General features: G+C 43.5%; 1 protein-coding gene across 1 annotated transcript in view; it reads right to left on the reverse strand.

The window, feature by feature from the left end:
• Window positions 1-111: 111 nt before the first annotated feature.
• LOC122806131 (YEATS domain-containing protein 4-like) overlaps window positions 112-25,365 on the reverse strand; it is a 460,120-nt gene continuing 434,866 nt past the window's right edge. Inside the window, exon 8 of the mRNA XM_044076368.1 lies at window positions 112-187. Within this exon, the coding sequence (XP_043932303.1) occupies window positions 112-187 (76 nt within the window). The remainder of the gene's footprint in view (window positions 188-25,365) is intronic.

Below are 25,365 nucleotides of genomic sequence, written 5' to 3' on the forward strand. Positions count from 1 at the left end.
CTCTTGATTGTTTGTTTCTTCTCTGTTCAATTTATTTGCACCCAAAATGTCACTAAAGTTTCAGACAGCAAATTTACTGCAGTTCAAAAGGTCAAAGCAGAGCTGAACATGTTAAAGCTCTAAACCTAATTTGAAGAAGTAAATGTAAAGTCCACACTGTGCCCCAAGCCACAATACATTAACAATCCTGTTAAAACAGCAACAAAAAAGCAAAAATGTTAAAAAATACTACAAAAGGTAAATTATATTGGATGTAATCTAAAAGCAAACTATATTTTGTGTGTGTGTGTGTGTGGGGGGGGGGGGGCAGCTCTACACAGTAGCATGGACACCTACTACCATGTAGATGTGTTCCATGTGAAAATGTGAGACAGACTAGTAACTTGTGAGAAAAGGCACCTACTGGTTATATAACACACAGTGGGTTATTAGTGACAGATGCAGTATGGATTCCTTACTAGATGGATCAGTTGTATAAGTAACAGATGGCCGCCACAGGGTATACTAACTTGGTAGTATGATACGAGGCAGGAGACAGTAACTGAAGTAGCGAGCAAAAGTACTATGGAAGGGGAGTGAGCACAGGTGAGGAATGCTATGGTAGCAAGCAAAGCTTTGGTGAGTTGAGAACCATCACTTACAGTACGACAATATGACAGAAACATGGAGAAATATGGAGGCCATAAGGAAGAATTTATTATTCAATCTAAGTTTCACATCTCCAGATCATGAAACAAAATCTCTGGCTCACCAAGCTTGCAGATGACTGTAAACAGAGTGTCATTCATAATACTTAGCCCCTCCAACACCGTCTTACACTTGTAAATACCTGGTGTACAAGTAATGGACTCAAGTAAATGCAAAAGAAAAAAAGTGCAAAAGAAAAAAAGTGCAGTATTGTCACTGATGGTAGACAACCCCTCCCCCAGCTTATAGCATAGACCATATCCCACTTCAAAATGATGATGTTGTTAAAGACCTTAAAAAGTACAGCAGAGTAAACTTACCATAACAGCAGATATTCGAATGATTACTGCTGCAGTAGCCTAAAGCATATGGTTTATATCCTGCTAAGGATATAACAGCCCATCAGCTTCCAAAGCTTTCATGGCATCTTCCACTCAAACAAACTGTTAGTCAGCTTGAGATGAGCGGACTAAAAGTCAGATTTGGGTAGCAAGCCCTTCAGAGGTTTCATGCTAACAGAGAGAGTGAGGCTAAAGCCCCGAGTGGACTATGTTCTTCACAAGGATCACTGCTGCAGTACCCTAAACTGTATGGGTAAATTACTATAGCTTAACATGACTTGGTAAAGGAAGAATTTGTGTCCAGCAGCCCCTGGGGAATGGTCCTTGCAAAGCCTGTCCTAGACCTGTAGAAGAAATTTAGTATATAGTGCTTTGTAAAAGTGGTCACTGTGGACCAAGTTTTTGCTTTTAGAATATTTCTAGAATCCAGCCCTTTTCAAAGCCACAGATAAAGCCAAGGCGCTGGTAGTGTGTGCCTTGACCCTGCCTGCAGCTGTTTTGTTGTAGTGGGTATAACAAAAAGTAATCACATGAGACTACCATTTTGAAATGGTCTGGTTTGACACAGGCTGTCCCTTTTTCTTACCTTCACAAGAAAATAACAACTGATCAGAAGCTCTGAAAGATTTTGTTTTGGCAAGAGTGTGGTCTGTGTTCATCCAAGTATGGAGTATATCCTTTCTCTATCATTTTTATGTCCTGAAAAGAAGACCGTGGAAAGCTTGGCGTAAGGTAAACTTGGAAATCACTTTAGACATAAATGAAAGACTAGGTCTTAAGAAAACCCTATCTTTGTGGAGAATGAGATAAGGCTGACCCACCATGAGAGCTTGTAATGTAGATACTAATTGCTCTGACATCTGCATAAACGATAAGACTTTTCCATGTTAAAACCTGAAGTTAGAGTTCTTTTAACACAAAATTTAAATCACAAGGAAATGCCACCTGTTTTCTATGTGGCATCTTATTCAACACCCCTTTCAAAAACATTTCACATAAGATTGCACTGAAACAGGGGTAGATTCCACTGAGCAAATATACTGTAGTGGCTGATAAATGAACCTTGATTGAAGAGTGAGACAGGCCATATGATAGTAACTCTCACAAATACTGTAAAACCACAGAAAACCTGAATGGGTGCATATTCTTTTCTGCCACCAACTAGAAAACCTTTCTCATTTAATAACACAATAAAAACATTAAATACCTACAGGAGTTTATAAACAAATAAAAAAAAAAAGACAAAAATGGTGCACAATTGTACTACTACGTTTAAAATACATACACCACATCATTAAAAAATGAAAAGAGAAAGAAAAAAAAACTATACACAGTCTAGTTAACCACTTTAGTCATTTACAACTACGACTTCATCAGAACTCAGAAATACAGCTGTGTGCCTGTTTGGTTCTTCTTTTTTGGTGTTTCACTCATTCCATTTACTAGTATATGATTTTCTAGTAGTAGGCTTTCTTGTCTCCATTCATTACCTGTTTCATATCCTCAGAAAAAAAAGGTGCCTAAAAGCTATTAAAATTCTATCACCCAGGCAGTCAGTTGTATGAAACACCCTGGTCTTGTGTGATTAAATCCAGTCAGTGAAGAAAACTGTGGCAACTGTCCCTGGCCATTTCTAAAATTAAGAGAAAAACACTAGTGTGTGGGCCAGAAGGATCACCATAATGATCTTTGGGGAGTCCTTCTGAATCTTAAGAATGACCCTGGATATTAGTGGAAAGGGTGGATAAACATACAGGAACATTCGTATCCAAGGAAAAGAAAATGCATCTTTCTTCCAAGCCCATCTTGCATGGAGTCCTGGAGCAGAATACTGACAACTGATTGCTGACAGCAGAGTCAAAAACACCTATTTAGGATCATAGGAGATTACTAGGTTAAAGGCTCTGCGGCCCTTACAAGCCTAGCCAAGAGTTTATCCCCAAAACAGAAACCTCAATCAGCACCCGTCACCCCTGTCAAGTGAGGGACAAAGGTGGAACCCCTGGGACAAATTTGTGGTTACCCATCCACTCATCAAGGTTGCACTTGAAGAGAGATAGCGATGTACTTTGTTTGACATGTTTGGGGAGTCTATTCCAAAGACGGGATAGCCTTTGGAAGACAAACCTGTCTCTCCTTCAGGTTTTGTTAATGTTACATATTAGATTTAAGCTTTTCGATCAGGTACTACGTGAGGAGTCAGACTTACTGATATGGAGCATCTCCAGTAGAGTAGGGTCTGAGATTGTCTTATAGGTGAGACACAGATCATCTCTGAGCAATTTGTATGATACAGAGTAGAGTAATAGTGATTTGAGTCTGTCCACATAGGACAGGTGTTGGAGGCCATGGATTCTCTTTGTGAGGTATTTCTGTGGCCTTTCCAGTTGTTGCAGGTGTTTGTTTGGAGAGGTACATACCAAATGGGGACTGTACTCAATTATTGGCCTAATGAGGGAGGAGTACAGAGAGGTAATAAATAGAAGTTATGTTCTTACCATAACGTTCCATGTTAGTTGTCTTCTTCTCGCCTTCTTTCTTGCTGGATGGGTTCGGAGCCGACCTCGGCTCCACTCTAAAGCTCGAGAGTTGGTTCCACCGCTCGAGGCCCCTTATATCCCACAATGCTAGGCGTGAATTACCTCAGATCTCGTTTGTGAGCTAGGCCCAGCTAAAAATATAACCAGGGAAAAAACTGGAAAGGAGTCCACCTCTATACCAAAGGGAAGAGAAAGGTGACCTAAACCTGATCTAGGAAATATGCACAGGAGCATATACCTATAAAGAGGTGGTAGAAAGAGAGGTCACAATCAAACTCCTCTAGGTCTGTCCAGGCCAGGGGAAGGAGGGTGGGGCGAAGAAGAAGGCGAGAAGAAGACAACTAACATGGAACGTTATGGTAAGAACATAACTTCTATATGTTAAGTTGTCTATCTCGCCTTCATTCTTGCTGGATGGGACCGCGTCCCTAGCACCTTTGTCCCGGATGGCCTAACGGAACAGACTCTTGAGAACAGTGGAACCAAAGTTAGCTCTATGCCTAGAAGCTAAATCCAACTTATAATGTGAAATGAAAGTGTGAGGAGTAGCCCAAGTAGCCGCTGCACAAATGGTGTCAATAGGCAGTCTGTCTTGGAAGGCTATAGAAGTAGCCAAAGCTCTGGTGGAATGGGCTTTAGGTTTGTTAGGCAGCTTTTGGTGTCTTATTTCATAGACAATGGAAATTAGAGATGTCAGCCATCTAGATAATGATACCTTGGAAACAGCAAGTCCCTTTCTGCCTTCTGCATAAGAGACAAACAGCTGGTCAGATTTTCTGAATTGTTTGGTTCTATCCAAATAGTACCTTAACTGACGATGAACATCAAGTCAATGTAATTTTTGTTCAGACCTATTAGAATATTCTGGAAAGAACACAGGAAGGTCAATGCTTTGATTTAGGTTAGAAGCAGAGGCTACCTTAGGTAAAAAGGATGGGTTGGTTCGTAAGGATACCCTGTCTTTGTGGAACAACAGATATGGTGGTCGACAGCTGAGTGCCTGAAGTTCTGAAACTCTTCTAGCTGAAGTAATAGCTACCAGAAAGAGAGTCTTCCATTATAGCAAATTTAAAGAACAGGAAGCTGCAGGTTCGAAAGGGGGGAGAATCAAAGAACTGAGAACTAAATTAAGGTCCCAAGGAGGAGGAGGATTTCTTATAGGAGGTCTGAGTAGAAAAACTCCCTTCAAAAAGGCTTTGCAAAGCTTGTGGGACATTATGGCAGACTCTGAAATGCCCACATGAAAGTTAGATATAGCTGCCAATTGAACTTTAAGAGTAGAAGGAGATGAACCTGCATGAAAGAGTTCAGCTAGAAAATCAAGAACCATATGGATGGGAGCAGTGAAAGGATCCAAGTCCCTTCCTTGAGCCCAATAGGAAACGTTTCCATTTACTCAGATAAATCTTTCAGTGGAAGATTTATGGGAAGCTATTAAAATATCTCGAACAGAGTGAGATATTTGAGGAAGCCTGGCTAAGGTTGGAACTGGAGGAACCAAGCAGTGAGGTTCAGAGAGGGGAGGGAGCGATGCAACTGACCCGACTGATGGATCAAAAGATCTGGAACTAGGTCCAGATGCCAAGGTTGCTCCAACAGAGATTGATGCAGAAAGGGGAACCAAACTTGTTGAGGCCAGTAAGGAGCAATGAGGATCAATGAGGCCTTCTGAGCGATAGCTTTCTGTATCACTTGAGAGATTAGTGGGAAGGGAGGAAATGCATACAGAAGTCCCCGGGGGCAAACTTGGACTAGAGCGTCTCTGCTGGGCTGGCCTGGTAATGGGAATAGGGTGACATAATCTTTGCACTTGCTGTTTTGGGGAGTAGCAAAAAGATCGCAGCAAGGCTGACCCCACTTGAGAAAAATTTCTCTCACAACAGAGTCTTTCAGAGACCACTCGTGAGGCATGAGAATAGCTCTGCTCAACTTGCCCGCGATTTGATTGGACTTCCCGGGGATGTGCGTTGCTATCAGAAACCGCTGAGAAGAAATCGCCCATTGCCACAGTCTGAGTGCTTCTCGACACAGGGGATAGGACCTGGTTCCGCCTTGTTTGTTGATATACCACACTACAGACATATTGTCCGTCTGGATTGCTATCGTTCCCACGGGAAGAGAGTCTTGAAGGGCTTGCAACGCTAAAAGCACTGCTCTCATCTCTAGAACATTTATGTGCAAGTGGCATTCGTCTGGTTGCCATGTGCCCTGGACAGTTCTGCCCTGATAATGCCCCCCCCACCCGATCAGGGAGGCGTCCGTTGTCAGAGTAGCAACCGGAGGGGAAGGAACAAAGGGTCTTCCCAAGAAGAGCTGAGGGGAAGACATCCACCACTGAAGATGACTCTTGCATTTTTGCGTAATCATAATGGTGTGGGACATTGGAAGTTGCTGGTATGACCATTGTGTGAAGAGCATCCATTGAAGGATTCTCATGTGGAATCTGGCTAATGGAAGTAGAGGAATGGCAGCCGCCATAATCCCCAATACTTTCAGAACTAACCTGGCTTTGACTCTGTTGCTGCTGAAGAGGAGCGAGACCAGTTTGTGTATGTCTACTATTCTCTGATCTGTTAGTCTACAGACATGTTGACTGTGTCTAGATTTGCCTATGAAGGTAATAGTATGACAAGGCGACAAAACAGACTTTTCGCAATTTATTGAAATGCCTAAGTTTTGACAAATGCGAAAGGTGTAGTCCCTGGCCAGTAGAAGAAGATGCTTGGTGGGAGCTGTGAGGAGCCAGTCGTCCAAATATGGAAACACCTGGAATCCTTGACGTCTCAGGTGAGAAGCTACCACTGCCATGCATTTGGTAAACACCCGGGGGGCAGTGGTGAGACCAAAGGGCAGGGCCCTGAATTGAAAATGACTGGTTCCCAGCCTGAAGCGGAGGAATCTTCTGGAGCGTCTGTTCATTTTTATATGATAGCACGCATCCTGAAGGTCTATAGAGCACATCCAGTTTTCCTTTCCCAATAGGGGAAGGATGGACTGTAGCGTGACCATCCGAAATCTTGTTTTCTTGACTGACTTGTTCAAGATACTGAGATCCAAAATTGGTCTCCAGTCCCCTGTTTTCTTTGGAACTAAAAAGAACCTGGAGTAGATTCCGGATCCTTGCTGGTCTGCTGGAACTGGTTGGATTGCTCTTTTTGCAAGCAGCTTTGAAATTTCCAAAGCTGCAAGATCCCTTTGAGCGGTGGAACATCTGGAAGGGATTTTTTGATTGGTTTGGAATGCAAGCGAAGGGAATGGAATAGCCTTCGAAATGATGGACTGTACCCACTTGTCTTGAGTTAGGGATAGCCAGGCTTCTGGGTACAGTGACAATCTTCCCCGACTGCCTCCGAAGGTGGACAGTCGGCAACACCTCAGGGATGCTGAAAGGGCTTATCGGAAAAGTTTCTCGATTGCCCTGGTTCTCTGGGCCCCTCTGCCTCTAGGGCGTCTATCATTATTGTTCCCTCCTCTGCCTCTGGAGGGGAACCGACTTTGTGCGTCAGGCAAATTCCCTTGAGATTGTTTATGGAACCACATTTTCCCACTTTTCTGGCCTTTGGGGTAAGGTCTAGAAGGAGTAGAAAAACGGACTCCGACGGCAGATAGAGTCTTGCCATCCGTCTCACACCTAGTCAAGGTTTCTTTCACTTGAGGACCAAAGAGAGATGATCCATCAAACGGGGAATTAGTGAAAGACGTTTTAAAGGGGTCCGCGAAATTGCATAGTCGCATCCAGGCATGCCGGCGTAAGGCTACACCTGTCCCTGCGGCTCTACTCGCTCCATCAGCCGCATATGAGAGGAGGCGCATGAAGGAGTTAGCTATAGAATTCAGGGTAGTCAGCTGGGTGTTCATCTTGTCTTGAAAACCTGCAGCTGTAGGATCCTTCAACATCTCACTCGCTTCCTTGATCAAATCCCTCTGGAGACGAGTGAAATGGCACAAGTAGTTCAGCGAACGCATTGCAAAGGTCGCTGATGAAACATCCGCTTCCCGTACCTGTCCATAGACCTAGATTCCTTGTTAGGGGGATGGACAGGCACTGAAGGATCAGCTAGTTCCTTCTTGGTGGCAGCAGCTACCACCATAGCATCCACAGTAACTCCTTTGGTCAGAAATTGTTTATCAGTGGGTGCTGTTATAAACTTAGAAGGTCTCCTGGGGGTAGGGTCCACTGAGTCAGGAGCCGTCCAGGCTTTCTTTGCTACCACCTGCATGAGGGGGTCAAAGGGGGGGGGGACACCCAGGAGATGGAAGGGCGAGAGCCAAACGCCTCAAGATACACAGATTCATCCTCCAAAGGGTTAAGGGCTGGCCAATTTCCCCTCTGCTTAAGGATCTCTAGAATGTCTGCAAAGGAGACATCTTCAGAAGGAACGGGGAACCCTCGAATCCTCTAAATCTGTGTCAGAGGTGACAGACTCAGGTGAGTCTATGTGTTTCCTCTTACACTTTCTCTTCCTAGGGGGCTCCCCTGCCAAATCAGGAGAGGCCTCGGAAGAGGATGAAATCCCCACAGGGGATTCTTGAAGAGTTGGCTCTCTGCGGTCAGGGATGAGGGAGAGAGTAGACATCACCTGAGGCACCGAAGAGGGAGGGGCGGACGGAGCCGACTGTGGAGTTGAACCAGGTTCCAACACACTCCGCATGACCTCGAATGCACCCCTGTCAGGCAGATCAAGAGGTCCCCGCTCCGAGAAGCTGAGAACCTCCCTCAGCACCGACAGAGATGGCTCCGAGGCCGATGTCGGAGCCGAACTCACCAGCACCAAAGCACCGAGAGGGAGAGGGGGGTCGGACAAGGGTCCGATGCCACTCACCCCCACGGAGCCGACGAGGGAAATCCGGCGCCGAGATTCCTCAAAAGAAGAAATCGGAGCCGACGGAGCCGAAGACAAATGTATCGGCTCCGACGCTACCACAGTCTCGGTTCCGGCGCCCGGCTCGAGCTCAAAGGAGTCGGAGGAGGAATATTTAGAGGAATAGGTAGAGGCATCGACTGATGAGTCGGGCTCTGAAGCATTTGGGCCAGTGCCTCGGACTTCAGAAGTCGACTCACTACCCTCTGGAGGTCATGATCCGAGAGCCTCGATGACCTAGAGGAGTGAGATCTGTGGCTCCGTTCAGACAGCAAGGGAGATGCTGGAGCCGAATGAACGGAGCCAAGGGATGGTGACCTCGACCTCTTTCTAGATGTCGGCTCCGATAGTCTGATCGGAGCCGACCCAGGAATCTCCAATACCTCGGCTCCAGCCGGAGCCGAGGGAACCACAGAAACTGTAGTCAAAGACTCATCAGCTCCAGCCGGAGCCGATGTAGCAGTAGGCTTCGAAGCCTTAGGCCTCGACTCAGACACTGGAGTCGAGGTCTTAGAAGCCTTGGAAGGTTTTCCCGATGAAGCAGTTAGGGAACCTTCAGGCTTGAGCAAACCCCTTAGAATGAGTTTGTTCTTTCTTTCCTGCAGGACTCTGGGGCTGAAGCCATGGCATACAGCACAAGAGTCCTGCAGGTGTAAAGGTCCCAGGCAGTACACACAAGAAGTGTGACAGTCTGTCAGAGACATTTTCTGACAGCACGAGTCACACTTCTTGAAGCCTGAGACCTTTGAATCCTTGGACATTTTCAAGGAGCCAAGTGTAATCACCACACAAAACACACACACACGATTACACTATCAGAAAAGATAATTTAAACTAAAAGCTAAAGAAATTAGTTAGTTTATATAAATAAGTCCCTAAAACACATACACACCACTATTAGGGATGAGGGCCGAGGCCTAAAGAAAGAACTTAACAGTTCTTGTGGGAAAGGGGCTGGATAAGGGTAGGAAGGACAATATCCACTACACTATAACTAAAGAAGAAAGGGCTAAGCTAAAAAGGGGTTTAAAAGTTATTAAACCTGCTTAAATACCACTGACCTGAGCCGGTAGAAAAAACAACACCTCGATCGCTGTAGCGGCAAACGAGATCTGAGGTAATTCACGCCTAGCATTGTGGGATATAAGAGGGGCCTCGAGCCGGTGGAACCAACTCTCGAGCTTTAGAGTGGCCGAGTCGGAGCCGAGGTCGGCTCCGAACCCATCCAGCAAGAATGAAGGCAAGATAGACAACTTAACATCCTCCTTTTTCTGGATGCAATCCCTTTACTTATGAGATGAGCCAAGTAAAAGGCTTTTCTGACCACTGTCGCTACATGATGGCCAAATGTGCGATTGTTGTCAACTTGTGTACCCGGGTCTCTCACCAAAGGTTGTGTGCTTAGGGGGTTGCCGCTAATGTGGTAATCAGTAGGGGCCGTGTTTTTATCGAATGGTATGATAACACTTTTTTTTGCATTTAACTTAAGGCTATGACTTTGGCACCAGTCATTTGTTGCTGTGAGACCCTCCTGGAGTATGTTAACATCATTTGGAGAGTCAATGACAGCACCCAACTTACAGTTGTCTGCAAACTTGGTCAGCCACATCCCTTTAGATTACAAACAACAGGGATCCCAGGACAGATCCCTGGGGGACACCACTGGTGACAGGTCTGCTGTCGGAGGTAGTGGCACCTATTTTGACCTTGTGGGTCCTATCAGCGAGCCAGCTGGCCACCCACCTGATGAGATAGCGACTTACACCAAGTTCTGTTTGCTTTTTGATGATGCCCGAGTGGGGGGTTGTGTCAAAGGCTTTGGCCGACTGAAGTTAAGATGTATGTACTGACTTTCCCTCATCCAGTGCCTTGGTGACAGTCTCAAAAAATAGTCAATCAGTTTCAACAGGCAAGGTGTGGCCTTGACAAATCCGAACTGGATGGGATCAAGTGCTTGGAGATTGCCTATGTCCTTGCTTAGGAGGTCCATAATAATGCGCTCCATGGCCTTACAGATCAGACATGTCAAGATAATGAGGTGATACTTTCCACGGTCAGTAGTGGAACCACCTTTGTGCAAAGGGAGGACAATGGCAGTTCTCCACTCTGCTGGAATGAAGCCTGTACTTGGGCTATGATTGAATAAGGTGCTCAATGGCAAGGCTAGTTCTTGCTGGAGATGTTGCAGAATACAGCCTGGGATACTATAAGGTCTCATGGAAGCTGTGTTCTTTGCCATGTATAGGGCCTTTAACACTTGATCTACAGATATTTGAGGTGTGGGGCAAGTATCAGCGATGTCGAATGTGCCTTTGGGGGGGCAGGGGGGTGAAGTTTGTGCTGAACCTGTCTGTTAGCAGGTTGGCTAAGTCAAGATCAGTGGTACCATTAAGAACGAATTTGGAACAAAACTGGGCTTTGCTATGGAGGTTTCTGACGTAACTGAAAGAGGCTTTCTGATTAGCCTTTATTTCAGAGGCTAGTTTCGATTCATAATTGGCTTTGGAGGTTTTCACTAGTGATCTAATTTGCTTGATGAGGCTAAGGAGGGAGTTTTTCCAATTAGGAATTTGTGCCTTTTTACCATTGGACAACAGTTTCTTCCTTTTGTTGTAAAGCCTGTTGACAGAGAATGTCCGCCATACAGGTTTGTGTTTCCTTGAGGAACAGGTTTTAGTTCTGTTGGGTATGGCTGTCTCCATGCAGTTGTACAGGTGCTTGTATACTGCACTGGCATACTGTTCAGCATATTTGTCTGCATCCTCTGAAGGGGCGGTGGTTTGAAGCTACTGATACCTTCCCTTGCAAGGTTGTAGTCAGTTTTTGAGAAGTTTTTTTGCCTGGTTACGGCTGGGGGGTCTGGACAGGATAGACACTCTGAATGTAACAGACCAATGGTCTGATCTCACCAGGGAAGAACTTACTATGGGGGTGGTGCAGCAGTCACCCATGTTGGTGAGGGCCAGGTCTTGAATGCAATCTCCCCTTATGGGGGATGAGACAAGCTGGTCTAGTACATTAGAAATTATGAAGTCAAGGAATTGGTGGGTGAGTGCATTAGAGCAGGAATAGCTCACCCAGCTTATGGTGGGGTAGTTGAAGTCACCAAGGATCAGGGTGTTGGGGGGGGACCTTGATGGACTCAAGTAAGTGCATGTAGGAGGAGTGGGTGTCCTGAGTCAGGAAGGGGGGTCTGTAGCTGGCTGTAACTTGGATGGGTGTCTTGTCAATTGCACTTGGAGAAGTTCTAGTGCATCATGCTGGCAAACCAGGCTGGAGGTGTGCTTGTCTTTAATGAAAATAAAAACTCCACCTCCCAACCTCGTTTTGGGGTTGGAATGTGTGGAATAAAGTATAGCCTGGTAAGGCAGGGGTGCTCTCTACAGCCTTGAACCAAGTTTCCGTTACTCCACAGATGTCAGCATCTTCCAGTGCTAGCAGAGCCTCCATTGAGTGTATTTTCAGGTTAAGGCTCCTAGCGTTAAGCAGCATGACCTTCAATTTGCTTTTTGACAGGTCTTTTATGTTGGAAGATTGGTCTGTGGGACACTGCCGAAAAAGGCACATGGTGGAGGCAAGAGCCTTGGCCATAATCCTGAATCCCAGGGGTAACAAGTGGAGACCATCTCTGGCAAAACATCGAGGCCTGTCAACCATGTCATATTTATTTATTTTTTGGCATTGTGGTATCATTCTTGGTGAAGGTAGGATGCTGCTTAGGGCTAGGGCCATACCTGCCTGGGCACATACTCTGACAGCTCAAATATGTCTTTCTTCATATAATCCAGGGAGGTACGTCTCAAGTCATTCACACCAACATGAACAATGACAGAGTCATACTTGTACCTGTTGTGGACAGACTTAAGTGCGTGCGTGATGTGGCAGATTCTGGCACCTGACAGACAACAGACAGTGATCTTCTCCTTATCGAGCCTGGTCTCACAATTGAGTCGCCAATGACTAGTATGTTTGGTTTAACGCTGTGCCTTATGGGCTGCATGCATTTATTGTTATGTCTTATGGGCTGTGTTTGTGAGACACTGGTGTGTTGCCTGCTGTCTGTGATGTGTTTGGTGTTGTGTGTGGAGTGTGTTTTGGAGGTCTCTGCTGTTTAGGTAAGTTTTTAATGAGGACCTCTGTATATGTAAGTGCGTGCTGTGCTTGACTATGTGCTGTAGTGTTTGTGCTGGCAATCTCCTCTTTGTCAGGGCTACTGAGTGAGGCGCAAGACAGGATGGATTTCATTTTACTGATATAGATGCATTTCTTGCAAGTAGAAGTATTATGTGCTAGGAGAAGAGAGTTGTCAGTGAACATGAGGCAGTTGCTACACTGTCTCAGTATGCCCATGTCGACCAAGCTGGCAGGAGAAACTGATGGGATTTGTCCAGACATAGTATTCTAAAACTTGGAAGGACTTGGGGAGAGAGGGTTTTGATATGGGTTTGTCCAAAAAGTACAGTTTTGTACCTACCATAAATGTAGATGTTCAAAGATCCACATTGCTGCAGTCCTTACACTTGGGGTAGTCCGCTGTCCTCGGTCGGCCCGAATATCAAAGCATTAGGCTGACGTCGGTCATGGCGCTTAAGACTGACATCAGGACGTCAGGGTACAAATGCGCATGACCGACGTCATATCCTCAGTCTTTTCTTGCCCCAGATGTCAGAAGACCCTAAACAGAAAGGTCAAAACCAAAAGACAGCAAAAAACAACCAACCACCCTTGCATTAATCATATGAACAATATATATACAATATGCACAATATTTACAACCCAAACCACACAACCGCCTCTAACAACAGAGGGGAAGGAGGGAGGGTAAATTGGACTGCAGCAATGTGGGTCTTCGAACATCTACATTTATGGTAGGTACAAAACTGTACTATGTTCTTCATCTCACATTGCTGCAGTCCTTACACTTGGGTAGAATCCCAAAGCAGAGGTAAGGGAGGATGGCAAAACTATAAAGTAGTAGGAGCTGCCAAAATGCCCTGTAAAATAGCAGTGGCAAACCCAGCCCTAGATTTAGAGTAAAGTGGAAGGTGGTAATGCTTAGAGAAAGTATGCACTGAACTCCAAGTAGCCTCCAAAATATCTTTAGTTGCCACCCCCCTGAAAAAAGCTGTAGATGTGGCAGTAGCTCTAGTGGAATGAGGCCTAATCCCAGCTGGAACTTCCTTACCATGATGGGAATAACAGAAAGCAATACAAAACCCAATCCACTTAGAAATAGTTTGTTTTGACACAGGCTTGCCCTGAGAACCCAAAGCAAAAGAAACAAACAACTGCTGAGACTGCCTGAACCCTTTAGTTCTGCTCAAATAATATCGCAACTGCCTGTGTATATCCAAGGTGTGCAAAATCTTTTCCCCTTTATTTTGGGGTTTGCATAAAAAGTAGGCAAATGAATAGTTTGGTTTAAAGCCACACTAGAAACCACCTTAGGCATAAAGGAAGGATTAGTACGTAAAGATACCCTATCCTTATGGAAAATTAAGAAAGGCTCAACTGCCATAAGGGCCTGTAATTCAGAAACCCTTCTCGCAGAGGTAATGGCCAACAAAAAAGCAGTCTTCCATGATAAAAATTTTAACTCAGCAGTAGCTGCAGGCTCAAAAGGTTGTAGAGTGAGTTTCTCCAACACAAAATTGAGATCCCAAGCAGGAGTAGGAGCTCTACGTGGGGGTCTTATATTCTTTGCCCCTCTAAGGAATTGCTTAAACAAAGGATGAGAAAACAAAGGTGGATCACAGTCATAGTGAGCAGAAATTGCTGCAGCATGAATCTTAATAGAAGAGAAGGACAACCCTTTGTCCAGTAACTCAGCAAGATATTGAAGAGCCACACTTAAATTAGGCTTAGCAACATCAAATTCCTTTGCTGCACTCCAAAATAAAAATCTCTTCCATTTATCTGCGTATACTTTCCTTGTACTAGGCCTTCTGGCCTCCAAAATAACATTCAGAACTTGCTGCGGAAGCTGAGACCCTCCAGGGTTTAAAACAGAATATGCCAGGCTGTTAGGTGAAGAGAGTGAAGTTTGACATTGAGTAAATGACTGTTCTCTTGAGACAGCAGGTGTGGAATCAAAGGCAAAGACCATGGAGGCTCCCGAACCAGACTTCTCAGTAATGGGTACCAGTGCTGTCGAGGCCAATCTGGAGCTATTAGAATCATCTTTGGCTTGTCCTGTCTGACCTTTAGGAGTACCTTTGGGAGGAGAGGCAGAGGTGGAAAAGCATACACATGAAGATTGCTCCAATTGAAAGAAAGAGCATCCACTTTCCAAGCTGTGGGATGAAACCTTTTTGTGCAAAACTTTGGCAGCTGGTGGTTTAGTGGAGAAGCGAACAGATCTATGTCTGGAGTTCCCCATGACACTGTCAATTTCTGAAATACATGAGGATCCAATTTCCACCGTGGGGATCCATAATTCGCCTGCTCAACACGTCTGCTAAGGAGTTCTGTGCTCCGGCAGAAACCTTGCCTGAAGATTGAGTTGTAAACTGAGAGCAGTCTCCCACAAAATCATTGCTTGCCTGCATAGAGGATAAGAATGTGTTCCCCCTTGCTTGTTGATGTACCACATGACAGTTGTGTTGTCTGTTAGAACCAACACCTGCCCTGGAAGAAGTAAATCCTTGAAAGCTATTAATGCAAATTGGACTGCTAACATCTCCTTCAAGTTGATATGTAGATGTTGTAGTCTGGCAGGCCACGTGTCTTGTATCCACTTTCCATTTAGATGAGCTCCCCAAGCTTTGTCTGAGGCATCTGTCGTTAGAATCTGACTCGCCTCTGGCCGGGTCACAGAGAGTCCCTTGTTTAGGTGACATTCCTGAGCCCACCACAAAAATTCCTTTTGAATGCAAGGTATTATCTGAATGACAGTGTCCATATCTTGGCAGTGCTGAGTCCATACATTTTGAGATACCATTGTAGCTTCCTCATATGTAGTTTGGCATTGGGAAGCACCAGAATACAAGATGCCATGAACCCCAAGGCTTGAAGGACTGTCCTTGCAGTCAGCCTGGACAGATGAGACAATTGATGGAAGTAAAGTGAAAGATTCTTTTGTTTGTCCGGGGTCAAAAGGCCATCTGGGATGCTGTATTCAGTCTCACACCCAGAAAGCACATGTCCTGAGAGGGTACTAGACTGGACTTTATTTCGCTCACAGAATACCCCAGGCATCTTAGCACTGCTATCACATATTGTAAATGATGAAGAAGCTCGTCCCTTCCTTTGGCCAGAATCAGGCAATCGTCCAAATAAGGATAAATCTGTATTCCTTTTAGCCTGAAGAAAGCTATCACTGGAGCCAGAACCTTTGTGAACACTCTGGGCAGTAGATAAGCCAAAGGGCAATGCAGAGAACTGATAATGAGAAGTCCCAGCTCGAAAACGCAGATACTTCTTGCAACTTAGCCTGATAGGAACATGAAGGTAAGCTTCCTTGAGATCCAGAGTCACCATCCAGTGATCTTTGCCCAGCAGAGGTAAAAGCTGTTGTAACGTCAACATTTTGAACTTGGGAATGTCCAGATAAGTGTTGAGGATAGACAAATCCAAAATTGGTCTCCACGTGTTCCCCTTCTTTGGTACTAGGAACAGGCGTGAATAAAATCCCAGGCCTACTTCTGGCAGAGGGACCGGCTGTATGGCCCCTATTTGTAGCAGCAGAGAAATCTGTTTGTGAGCCTCTATTCTTTGCTGAGGAGGAACGTCTGGCATGCCCTTGAAAGGAGGCAATGTATGGAAATAAAACCTGTAACCTTGGTGTATAATATCCAATACCCATTTGTCCTGGGTAATCAAATTCCAATTTACTTTGAAGAGTGCCAACCTTCCTCCCAAAGGTGCTGCCAGACAAGAAGGCTCTGGCAGCTGAAAAGGTAGGTCATTGGGCCTGTTTACGAAAGGACTGGCCCCTGCCTTCACCCGAAGACTGTGCAGGTGAACTCCCTGTTCTAGGTCTGAAAGAGCCCTGAGCTCTACCCCTACCACGCCTAGATCTTCCCCTAGACTGTGAATCATAAGAAGGGTACGTCCACCCCTTAGCAGGCCAATTCCTACTAAACTTCGGTGGCTGAACTTGCAAAAATCTTTAACAGTCTGCATAGACTTAGCCTTGTCCTCCATTTTCTTTAAAACTGCCTCCACAGGAGAACCAAACAATACATCAGACTGTAAAGGAGCATCTAAAATCCTTGTTTTAACATGGTCAGATAAATTCTGATCCCTCAGCCAGGCGTGCCTGCGAAGAACTGACCCAGTGGCAGCCACCCTAGACGAGGCCTGTACAGCATCAAATCCACATTGCAAAGAATGCTTACCCACCTGTTCAGAAACATGTACCAAATCTTGCAATTCTTTACACTCAATGCCTTCCGCCAGAGCATCTACCTTAGACTTCAATTGAGAAAGAAGATAGTTTTGATATTTCAACATGTGAAACTGGCAATTCAAAGCCCTCATAGCTAAGGTGGAAGAAGTATAGACTTTCTTTCCCCATCTATCTAAAGCTCTGGCCTCTTTATCTGGAGGAACCGGATTTTTTACCACAGAGGCCTTGACACCCTTAGGTCCCTGACTAACTGTTTCTGGGTCAGCCCTAGGACTCTTATACAGACATTTATGAGCTTCAGGCACCCTGTAATATCTATTTGGCTTAACAGGAGCAGGAGGCAAAGAATCAGGATTAAGTGAAGCCTCCGCAAACACATCTTCCACAACATCCAGAACAGGAGGAATAGCCAAAGGCCTATGCTGGGGTAAAAGCAAAAATTCCCTAAGCCTTTTCCTGGAATCAGAGAAGTCCTGACCTTCCCACTTAAAATGTTCCCTCATAGAATGAAGAGTCTCTGAAAAAGAAAAATCCTCTGGAGGAGAAGCAGAAGGAGTAGAATCATCCACATCAGAATCAGAATAAGGAGAATACTCCTGCAAGTCTTCAGTCAAGACTCTGAAACATCGAAACCTGCTCAAAACTCCCCAACTCTGGTTCCACCCTAGGCCTCTTATCAGGAGGGGCAAAGAGCCTCTAATCAAAGTAATTAAATCTTCTGCCATTTTGAGCATGTGCTTCTTGGGCACAGATCCTGAAGAACTAGGAGTGACACCAACAGAAGCTAAACCTGGCCTGCCTCTGGGAGAAGCCTTGGAAACAGAAGGAGAGGGCCTAACCACCCTAGGAAGGGAGGGAGTACAGTAACCTGAGAAGCCCCTTCAGCCTGACCTGCCTCCTGAGAGGCCACATCCTGCAAAATCAAAGTCTCTCCTGGGACTCCAGAGAAGCCTCGGTGGAACCACCGGTTCCACAGACCTCCAAAGAACTGGCGTCCGCACGGACGACTCTTCTTGCCTGGGTTTAGCTGCTTTTTCTTTGCGCTTCTTGAAGAAGGCGCCGGAGCATCCGACGGCATATTGTAATTGCACCGCTCAAGACCAACCTGGCACAATCTAACCTCCGCTTAATAGTGCACTTATTAAACCTAGCACAAAAGCGACACCCAACAACGTCGTGCTCAGGCCCCAAACAAGGAATACACAAAGTATGATAATCTCTATGCGGTATCTGCTTCCCACAAGAAATACAGTTATTCACTTTTTCTGACATCCGGTAAACCACTGAGGCAAGAAAAAACTAAAATATTCCCCAACGGGGTACTTAGCCAACTTTGACTCGGTCTGAAACTCCGAATTCGAAAAATTTCAGAACGCCGAACGGCACTTGCAACGCTGCTTCTGCATCGGACCATGCGGCAAAAAAGACTGAGGATATGACGTCGGTCATGCGCATTTGTACCCTGACATCCTGATGTCAGTCTTAAGCGCCATGACCGACGTCAGCCTAATGCTTTGATATTCGGGCCGACCGAGGACAGCGGACTACCCCAAGTGTAAGGACTGCAGCAATGTGAGATGAAGAACATCAGTGCAGACCACGAAAACTTTCTTAAATGTAAAATAACTGGCCTGAAGCCCGAGTGCAAAAGCCAAGACTAAGAGGGTTAGAATAAGAGACAAATTTAATCAGGCTACTAACAAGCAGTAATAAATAAAGCAGAATAAAACCACTTCAACACTTAAAAATAAGGAGGAAGAATAAAATAAATAAATGAAAAAGTGTAATTTTTTTTTTATGGAGAGGGAAGGAAGAGAAGATAATTCAATATTAAGAAACTAAGGGGGTTGGCCTTCCCAAATTCTCTGTCTGTACACAGTAGAATGAGCTGATGGGATGGGACTGGGAGGAGTGTCCAAAATCAAAGAAGCAAGAAGGAGTTCATACCCAAATGATCACCCTGTACTCAGTACAGTAAGCAAATGAGATGGACTGCGAGCAGTGTCCAAAATCAAATTAACAGCAGGGGTGTGCAATTCCAAAGTCACCAGATTTAAGAACAGACCAACACTAGGGAGGGAAAAAAATGCAGACACGGAGAAAAGCAATCTCAAGCAAATCAATAAATGCAGCACAGTTTTGTTGACTATCGCTGATAACAGATTAAGTGCCAAAAAATATACTTATAGGCCTTCTGTATCAAAACGGCTATTGAATCAGTCACAGCTAGGCAGAAGGAGCAGCTAAGATACGGATACTGTCGCACAGAATTGTAACTCCTTATACAGTAGTATAAAGCAAAACGTAAGAGCCTCAGGAAATCAGATAACATAAAAAATTGTGCTCACACCTTGGCTAGGCTGGTTTCCAAAGAAGATGGACCAACCCCCGCTATGAAACCAGCTGAACAGAATCTAGACAGTGACCAGAAATATCAAGCAAATAAATAAAAGCACTACAGTTTTGTTAACTAAAAGTAAAACAGAAAACAAAATGCAGACACGCAGAAAAGCAATCTCAAGCATTAAAGATGGATCACTTCTTGGAAGACCCCATGACTCTGTTTCCGTTAGTGAGGGTCTTTTCTGGTTCTGCTCAGCTTGTCTGACACACAGTCTGACAATAAGTAAGATGCCTACAGAGAGAGATTGTGCTAAAAAGCTATATTCCAGGCAATTGTAGCTAGTCTACACAGAGGGTAAAATCTAGTTTCTTTATGTACCACATTCCTGTGATGTTGCCTGTGAACACACGAGGTGGTCCCAGGGACCACAGATGATTTAATGAACTGTCAACATTTTAACACATAAACTTTTAGGTTTATTGTTTTGGTCCATCTTTTATGTTCCAATGTCCCTGCACTTTTATTCAAATAGAGACTGCTTCCCAAGCAAACTCTGATGCATCTGTTGTGACCGACTATGCTGTAGCAAGAAGGGAGAATGGGAAACCTGGAGAAATTTGGCATTTCCAGCAGAAAATCTCCCTTTTCATAAATCCCATGAATTGCAGAAGGAGGTTAATGCTGGGACCATTAAGATTGCAGGAACAACTGGATTTTTCTCATTTGGAGTCTTGCAAGAGGTATGATGATTACCATAGATGCCATGAGACAGAATCACAAGCAATCCCCTTGCTGCGAGAGTTGTCTGACTGGAAAACAAAACTCGGGAACAGATCTAGATACAGACAAAACTTATGTCTAAAGATCTAAATACAGACAAAACTTATGTTAAGTTCTTTTGGAAGATCAGCCTGTGTATGAGATCCTAACCCAATTGAGAGATTCTTGACACTTTTGGAAAAGACTCTGCAAAAATAAGCAAGGTGTCTATATAAAGAAAAAAATATGAATAACCTGCAGTAGGTTATCAAAGAAGCCAGGGAATTAGCGAGTTCCTTTGGAGCAGTAAATATATCATAGCGTAATGCAGAGAACTGATTATGTTATCCAGTCACAGAGAATGTGAAGAAATGTAGGCATCTAAAATCACTAGAAAACTTAAATAGGGAATAAGGGGTAACAAGTTGCGAACAGACAGCATTTTGAACTAGAGTACTATAAGAAGCATATTCAGAAAGGAAAGATCTATAACTGGTCTGGAATAACATACTGCAATAAAACCTTTTCCCTAACTGAGGATGAGGTGGGACAGCTTCTATCACCCCCTGATCAAGCATATGCCAAATGACAGGAGGGAAAAGAATCTGGTCTGGCAGGTGAGGAGGAATTCCCCCAAAAAAGGAGGGAGATTCTTCCACTGCAATCTGTAAACTTGATGGATTACTCTTAGAATATATTTGTTTGAAACCATCGGTTGCCAAGAAAAGAAATGCAGGTTCAGCCTTTCTGGAAGAATAAAAGGATTGCTAGGATGGGGAGTTTGGAAATCCTTCATATACTAATTCAAACTTAGACTGGCCTTCACTCTAGGGTTTTCCTGCTTTCTTTTTGGAACTTCCCTGCCACTGTGTTTTAAAATGTTTGCTTACCAGCAGCTTGCTGTGACTGTTTTGTTTCGCTTTTTTACAGAAAGTCATAGAGGGAATATTGAATCTTTTGGCAAACTTGGAGAAAGAAGGTTGAAAAAATCTGAGAGATCCCTTGAATATGCTTTCCTCTCTCATCACATGTTTTAATGACCTCTGTAGCAGACGGTCCAAAAACTAATTTTATACCCAATGGAAAATTCTAAGTTTCATTTTTGACATCTGGGAAGTTCTGAGAAACTAGCAGGGCAAACCTCCTTATAACAATTGCAGTGGCAACAGTCCTGGAGGTGGCATCAACAGAATCATATATACATTTCAAACAGTGCGTAGTCACTTGAGTCAAGAAACAAACCAAGTTACACAAGACAGATTTCTCCTCATAAGAAGAGACAGATGTCAAAATATTCCATATATTCTTACAAGAGGCAAACAAATTTCAATATATGAGGTTCATAGCTGAGAATTCTAAACAAATATTGCAAAAGAATACACTTCCCCAAATCTATCAAAAGCCTTCCCATCATTGTTAGAAGGAGAGGAATTAGTATTAAACCAAATGTTTGGCAGAAGCTGGAATAACTAAATCAATAGCTGCTTAATCTGATCTGGAATAACTATATAAAGACTTAAAAGACTGAGGTGCTTTATATATATATATATATATATATATATATATATATATATATATATATATATATATATATATGCTTTCTGGGAGGCAGCATACTGGCTGTTAGTGAAAATTGCAGGCTGTGACAAAAACATATTCCAAAGCAGACAGTGACAAAAACATATTCCAAAGCAGATAAAACAGGAGGAATAGGAGTATGTTCCAGAAATTCATTCAGAAATAGTTACAGAGAAAGAGAATACTTCAAAAGTACTGGCAAGAAGATACACACTCCTCAGACTCTGTGCCTTCACAAATATTTTGAGGTTCAAATTCTTTAAATTCTTTAGAAAATGAAGAATACTTTTTTTTCTTTTACCAGACACTGCCATGCAGGAAGGGTCAAGATCCTGCAATAAATCCTGACGGAAACCCAACAAATTACTCCTGCAAAAACCTTCCTAGGGATGGGCACAGTTTTCTGGCTAGGCAGAGTGGCATTCTCTATGCTTTTCCCAGGGCCAACAGCAGTTGGTCTCTCCTGCCAACCAAGGGCTGCAGAGGATGCATCTAACCCTTGGTCCATGGTGGCTGTAAGAACTACACCAGCAGGACTCGAGGAAAGAGACGAGTGGTCTGAGGAATCAATTTTCAGTACAGCAGTCACTTATCTACAGCTGATACACTTTAAAAACCTGATGTGGTACAGACTGCTTGACAATTTTCTTGTTTTTGTGGCCAGAAGGAAGAACCAATTAACCAATAGGTTGTTTCACGGTTAAGCCAAAAAAGGCGACAGATTCCTAGGGTAGCTTGGCAGCAGCATTTGGTAAAAGAAGAAAGCTGTAAAAATGTAACTTTTCCACATTAAAAAAAACAGTACCTTGACTAGGCTGGTTTATAAAGAAGGTGGACCAACCACAGCTATGAAACCAGCTGAACAGAATCTAGACAGTGACCAGAAATATCAAGCAAATAAATAAAAGCACTACAGTTTTGTTAACTATCAGTAAAACAGAAAACAAAATGCAGACACGGAGAAAAGCAATCTCAAGTATTAAAGCTGGATCACTTCTTGGAAGAACCTGTGATTCTGTTTCCATTAGTGAGGGTCTTTTCTGGTCCTGCTCAGCTTGTCTGACACATAGTCTGACAATAAGTAAGATGTCTATAGAGTGAGATTGTGCTGAAAAGCTATATTCCAGGCAACTATAGCTAGTCTACACAGGGGGTAAAATCTAGTTTTTTTTATGTACCACATTCCTGTGATGTTGTCTGTGAACACATGAGGTGGTCCCAGGGACCACAGATGATTTAGAGAACTGTCAGCATTTTAACACATAAAATTTTAGGTTTATGTGTTTTGGTCCAATATTCCAAAGTCTCTGAACTTTTATTCAAACAGAGACTGCTTCCCAAGCAAACTCTGATGCATCTGTTGTGACTGACTATGCTTTAACAAGAAGGGAGAATGGGAAACCTGGAGTCTGAGAAATTTGGCATTTCCAGCAGAAAATCTCCCTTTTCATAAATCCCATGAATTGCAGAAGGAGGTTAATACTGGGACCATTAAGATTGCAGGAACAACTGGATTTTTCTCATGTGGAGTCTTGCAAGAGGTATCATGAGCATCACAGATGCCATGAAACAGAATCACAAGCAATCCCTTTGATGAGACAGTTGTCTGACTGGAATACAAAACTCAGGAACAGATCTAAATACAGCTCTATTTTGTTCTTTAAATCACGGTGTCCTGGAAAACAATCCTGTGAGAAGGATTCAGACAAGACTTATGTTAAGTTCTTTTGGAAGATCAACCTGTGTATGAGATCCTGACCCAATTGAGAGATTGGCACTTTTGAAAAATACTCTGCAAAGATAAGCAAGGTGTCTAAATAAAGAAAAAAATATGAATACCCAACAGTAGGTTATCAAAGAAGCCAGGGAATTAGCAAGTTCCTTTGGAGCAGTCAATATATCATAGCGTAATGCAGAGAACTGATGATGTTATCCATTCACAGAGAATGTGAAGAAACATAGGCATCTTTTAAATTTCTAAGTCACTAGAAAACTTAAATGGGGAATAAGGGATAACAAGTTGCGAACAGACAGCATTTTGAACTAGAGTACTATAAGAAGCGTATTCAGAAAGGAAAGATCTATAACTGGTCTGGAATAACATACTGCAATAAAACCTTTTCCCTAACTGAGGATGAGGTGGGACAGCTTCTATCACCCCCTGATCAAGCATATGCCAAATGACAGGAGGGAAAAGAATCTGGTCTGGCAGGTGAGGAGGAATTCCCCCAAAAAAGGGGGGAGATTCTTCCACTGCAATCTGTAAACTTGATGGATTACTCTTAGAATATATCTGTTTGAAACCATTGGTTGCCAAGAAAAGTAATGTAGGTTCAGCCTTTCTGGAAGGATAAAAGGATTGCCAGGGTGGGGAGTTTGGAAATCCTTCAAATACTAATTCAAAGACTGGCCTTCATTCTAGGGTTTTCCTACTTTCTTTTTGGAACTTGCCTGCCACTGCTTTTAAATATTTGCTTACCAACAGCTTGCTGTGACTGATTTATTTCTCTTTTTCAGAGAAAGTTATGGAGGTAGTATTGAATATTTTGGCAAACTTGGAGAAGGAAGGCTGAAAAATCTGACAGATCCCTTAAATCTGCTTTCCTCTTTTATCAAACGTTTTAATGACCTCTGTATCAGACGGTCCAAAAACTAGTTTTATACCCAATGGAAAATTCTAAGTTTCATTTATGACATCATCTGGGAGGTTCTGAGAAACTAGCAGGACAAACCTCCTTATAACAATTGCAGTGATAACAGTCCTGGAGGTGGCACCAGCAGAATCATATACACATTTCAAATAATGTTTAGTCACCTGATTCAAATAACAAACCAATTTACACAAAACAGATTTCTCCTCATAAGAAGAGACAGATGCCAAAGTATTCCATATATTCTTACAAGAGGCAAATAAACTTCAATATATGAGCTTGACAGCTGAGAATTCTAAATAAATACTGCAAAAGAATACACTTTTCCCCAAATCTATCAAAAGCCTTCCCATCCTTGTCAGAAGGGTAGGGATTTGTATTAAAACCAAATGTTTAGCAGAAGCTGGAATAACTAAATCAATAGCTGCTAGATCTGATGTGGAATAACTATATAAAAACTTAAAAGACTGAGGTGCTTTACATATACATCTGCTTTTTGGGAGGCAGCATACTGGTGAAATTGCAGGCTGTGACAAAAACCTATTCTAAAGCAGACAGTGACAAAAAGATATTCCAAAGCAGACAGAACAGGAGGAATAGAAGTACGTTCTGAAAATTCATTCAGAAAAAGTTACAGAGAAAGAGAATACTACAAAAGTACTGGCAAGAACACACACACTCCTCAGACTCTGAATCAGACTTCTGTGGAGGCAACACATAATATGTGCCTTCACAAATATTTTGAGATTCAAATTCTTTAGAAAATGAAGAATAGTTTTTTTCTTTTACCAGACACTGCCATGCAGGAAGGGTCAAGATCCTGCAATAAATCCTGACTGAAGCCCAATAAATTAATCCTGCAAAAACCTTCCTAGGGATGGGCACAGTTTTCTGGCTAGGCAGAGTAGCATTCTCTACGCTTCTCCCAGGACCAACAGCAGTTGGTCTCCCCTGCCAACTAAGGGCTACAGAGGATGCATCTAACCCTTGGTCCATGGTGGCTGTAAGAACTACACCAGCAGGACTCGAGGAAAGAGATGAGTGGTCTGAGGAAACAATTTTCAGTACAGCAGTCACTTATCTACAGCTGATACACTTTAAAAACCTGATGTGGTACAGACTGCTTGACAATTTTCTTGTTTTTCTGGCCAGAAAGAAGGAAGGAAGGAAGGACCAATTAACCAGTAGGTTGTTTCACAGTTAAGCCAAAAAAGGTGACAGATTCTTAGGGTAGCTTGGCAGCAACAGTTGGT

This window comes from Protopterus annectens, chromosome 7.part0, assembly GCF_019279795.1.
Source record: "Protopterus annectens isolate FY-2018-M chromosome 7.part0, PAN1.0, whole genome shotgun sequence".
NCBI classification, from domain to species: Eukaryota; Metazoa; Chordata; order Ceratodontiformes; family Protopteridae; genus Protopterus; species Protopterus annectens.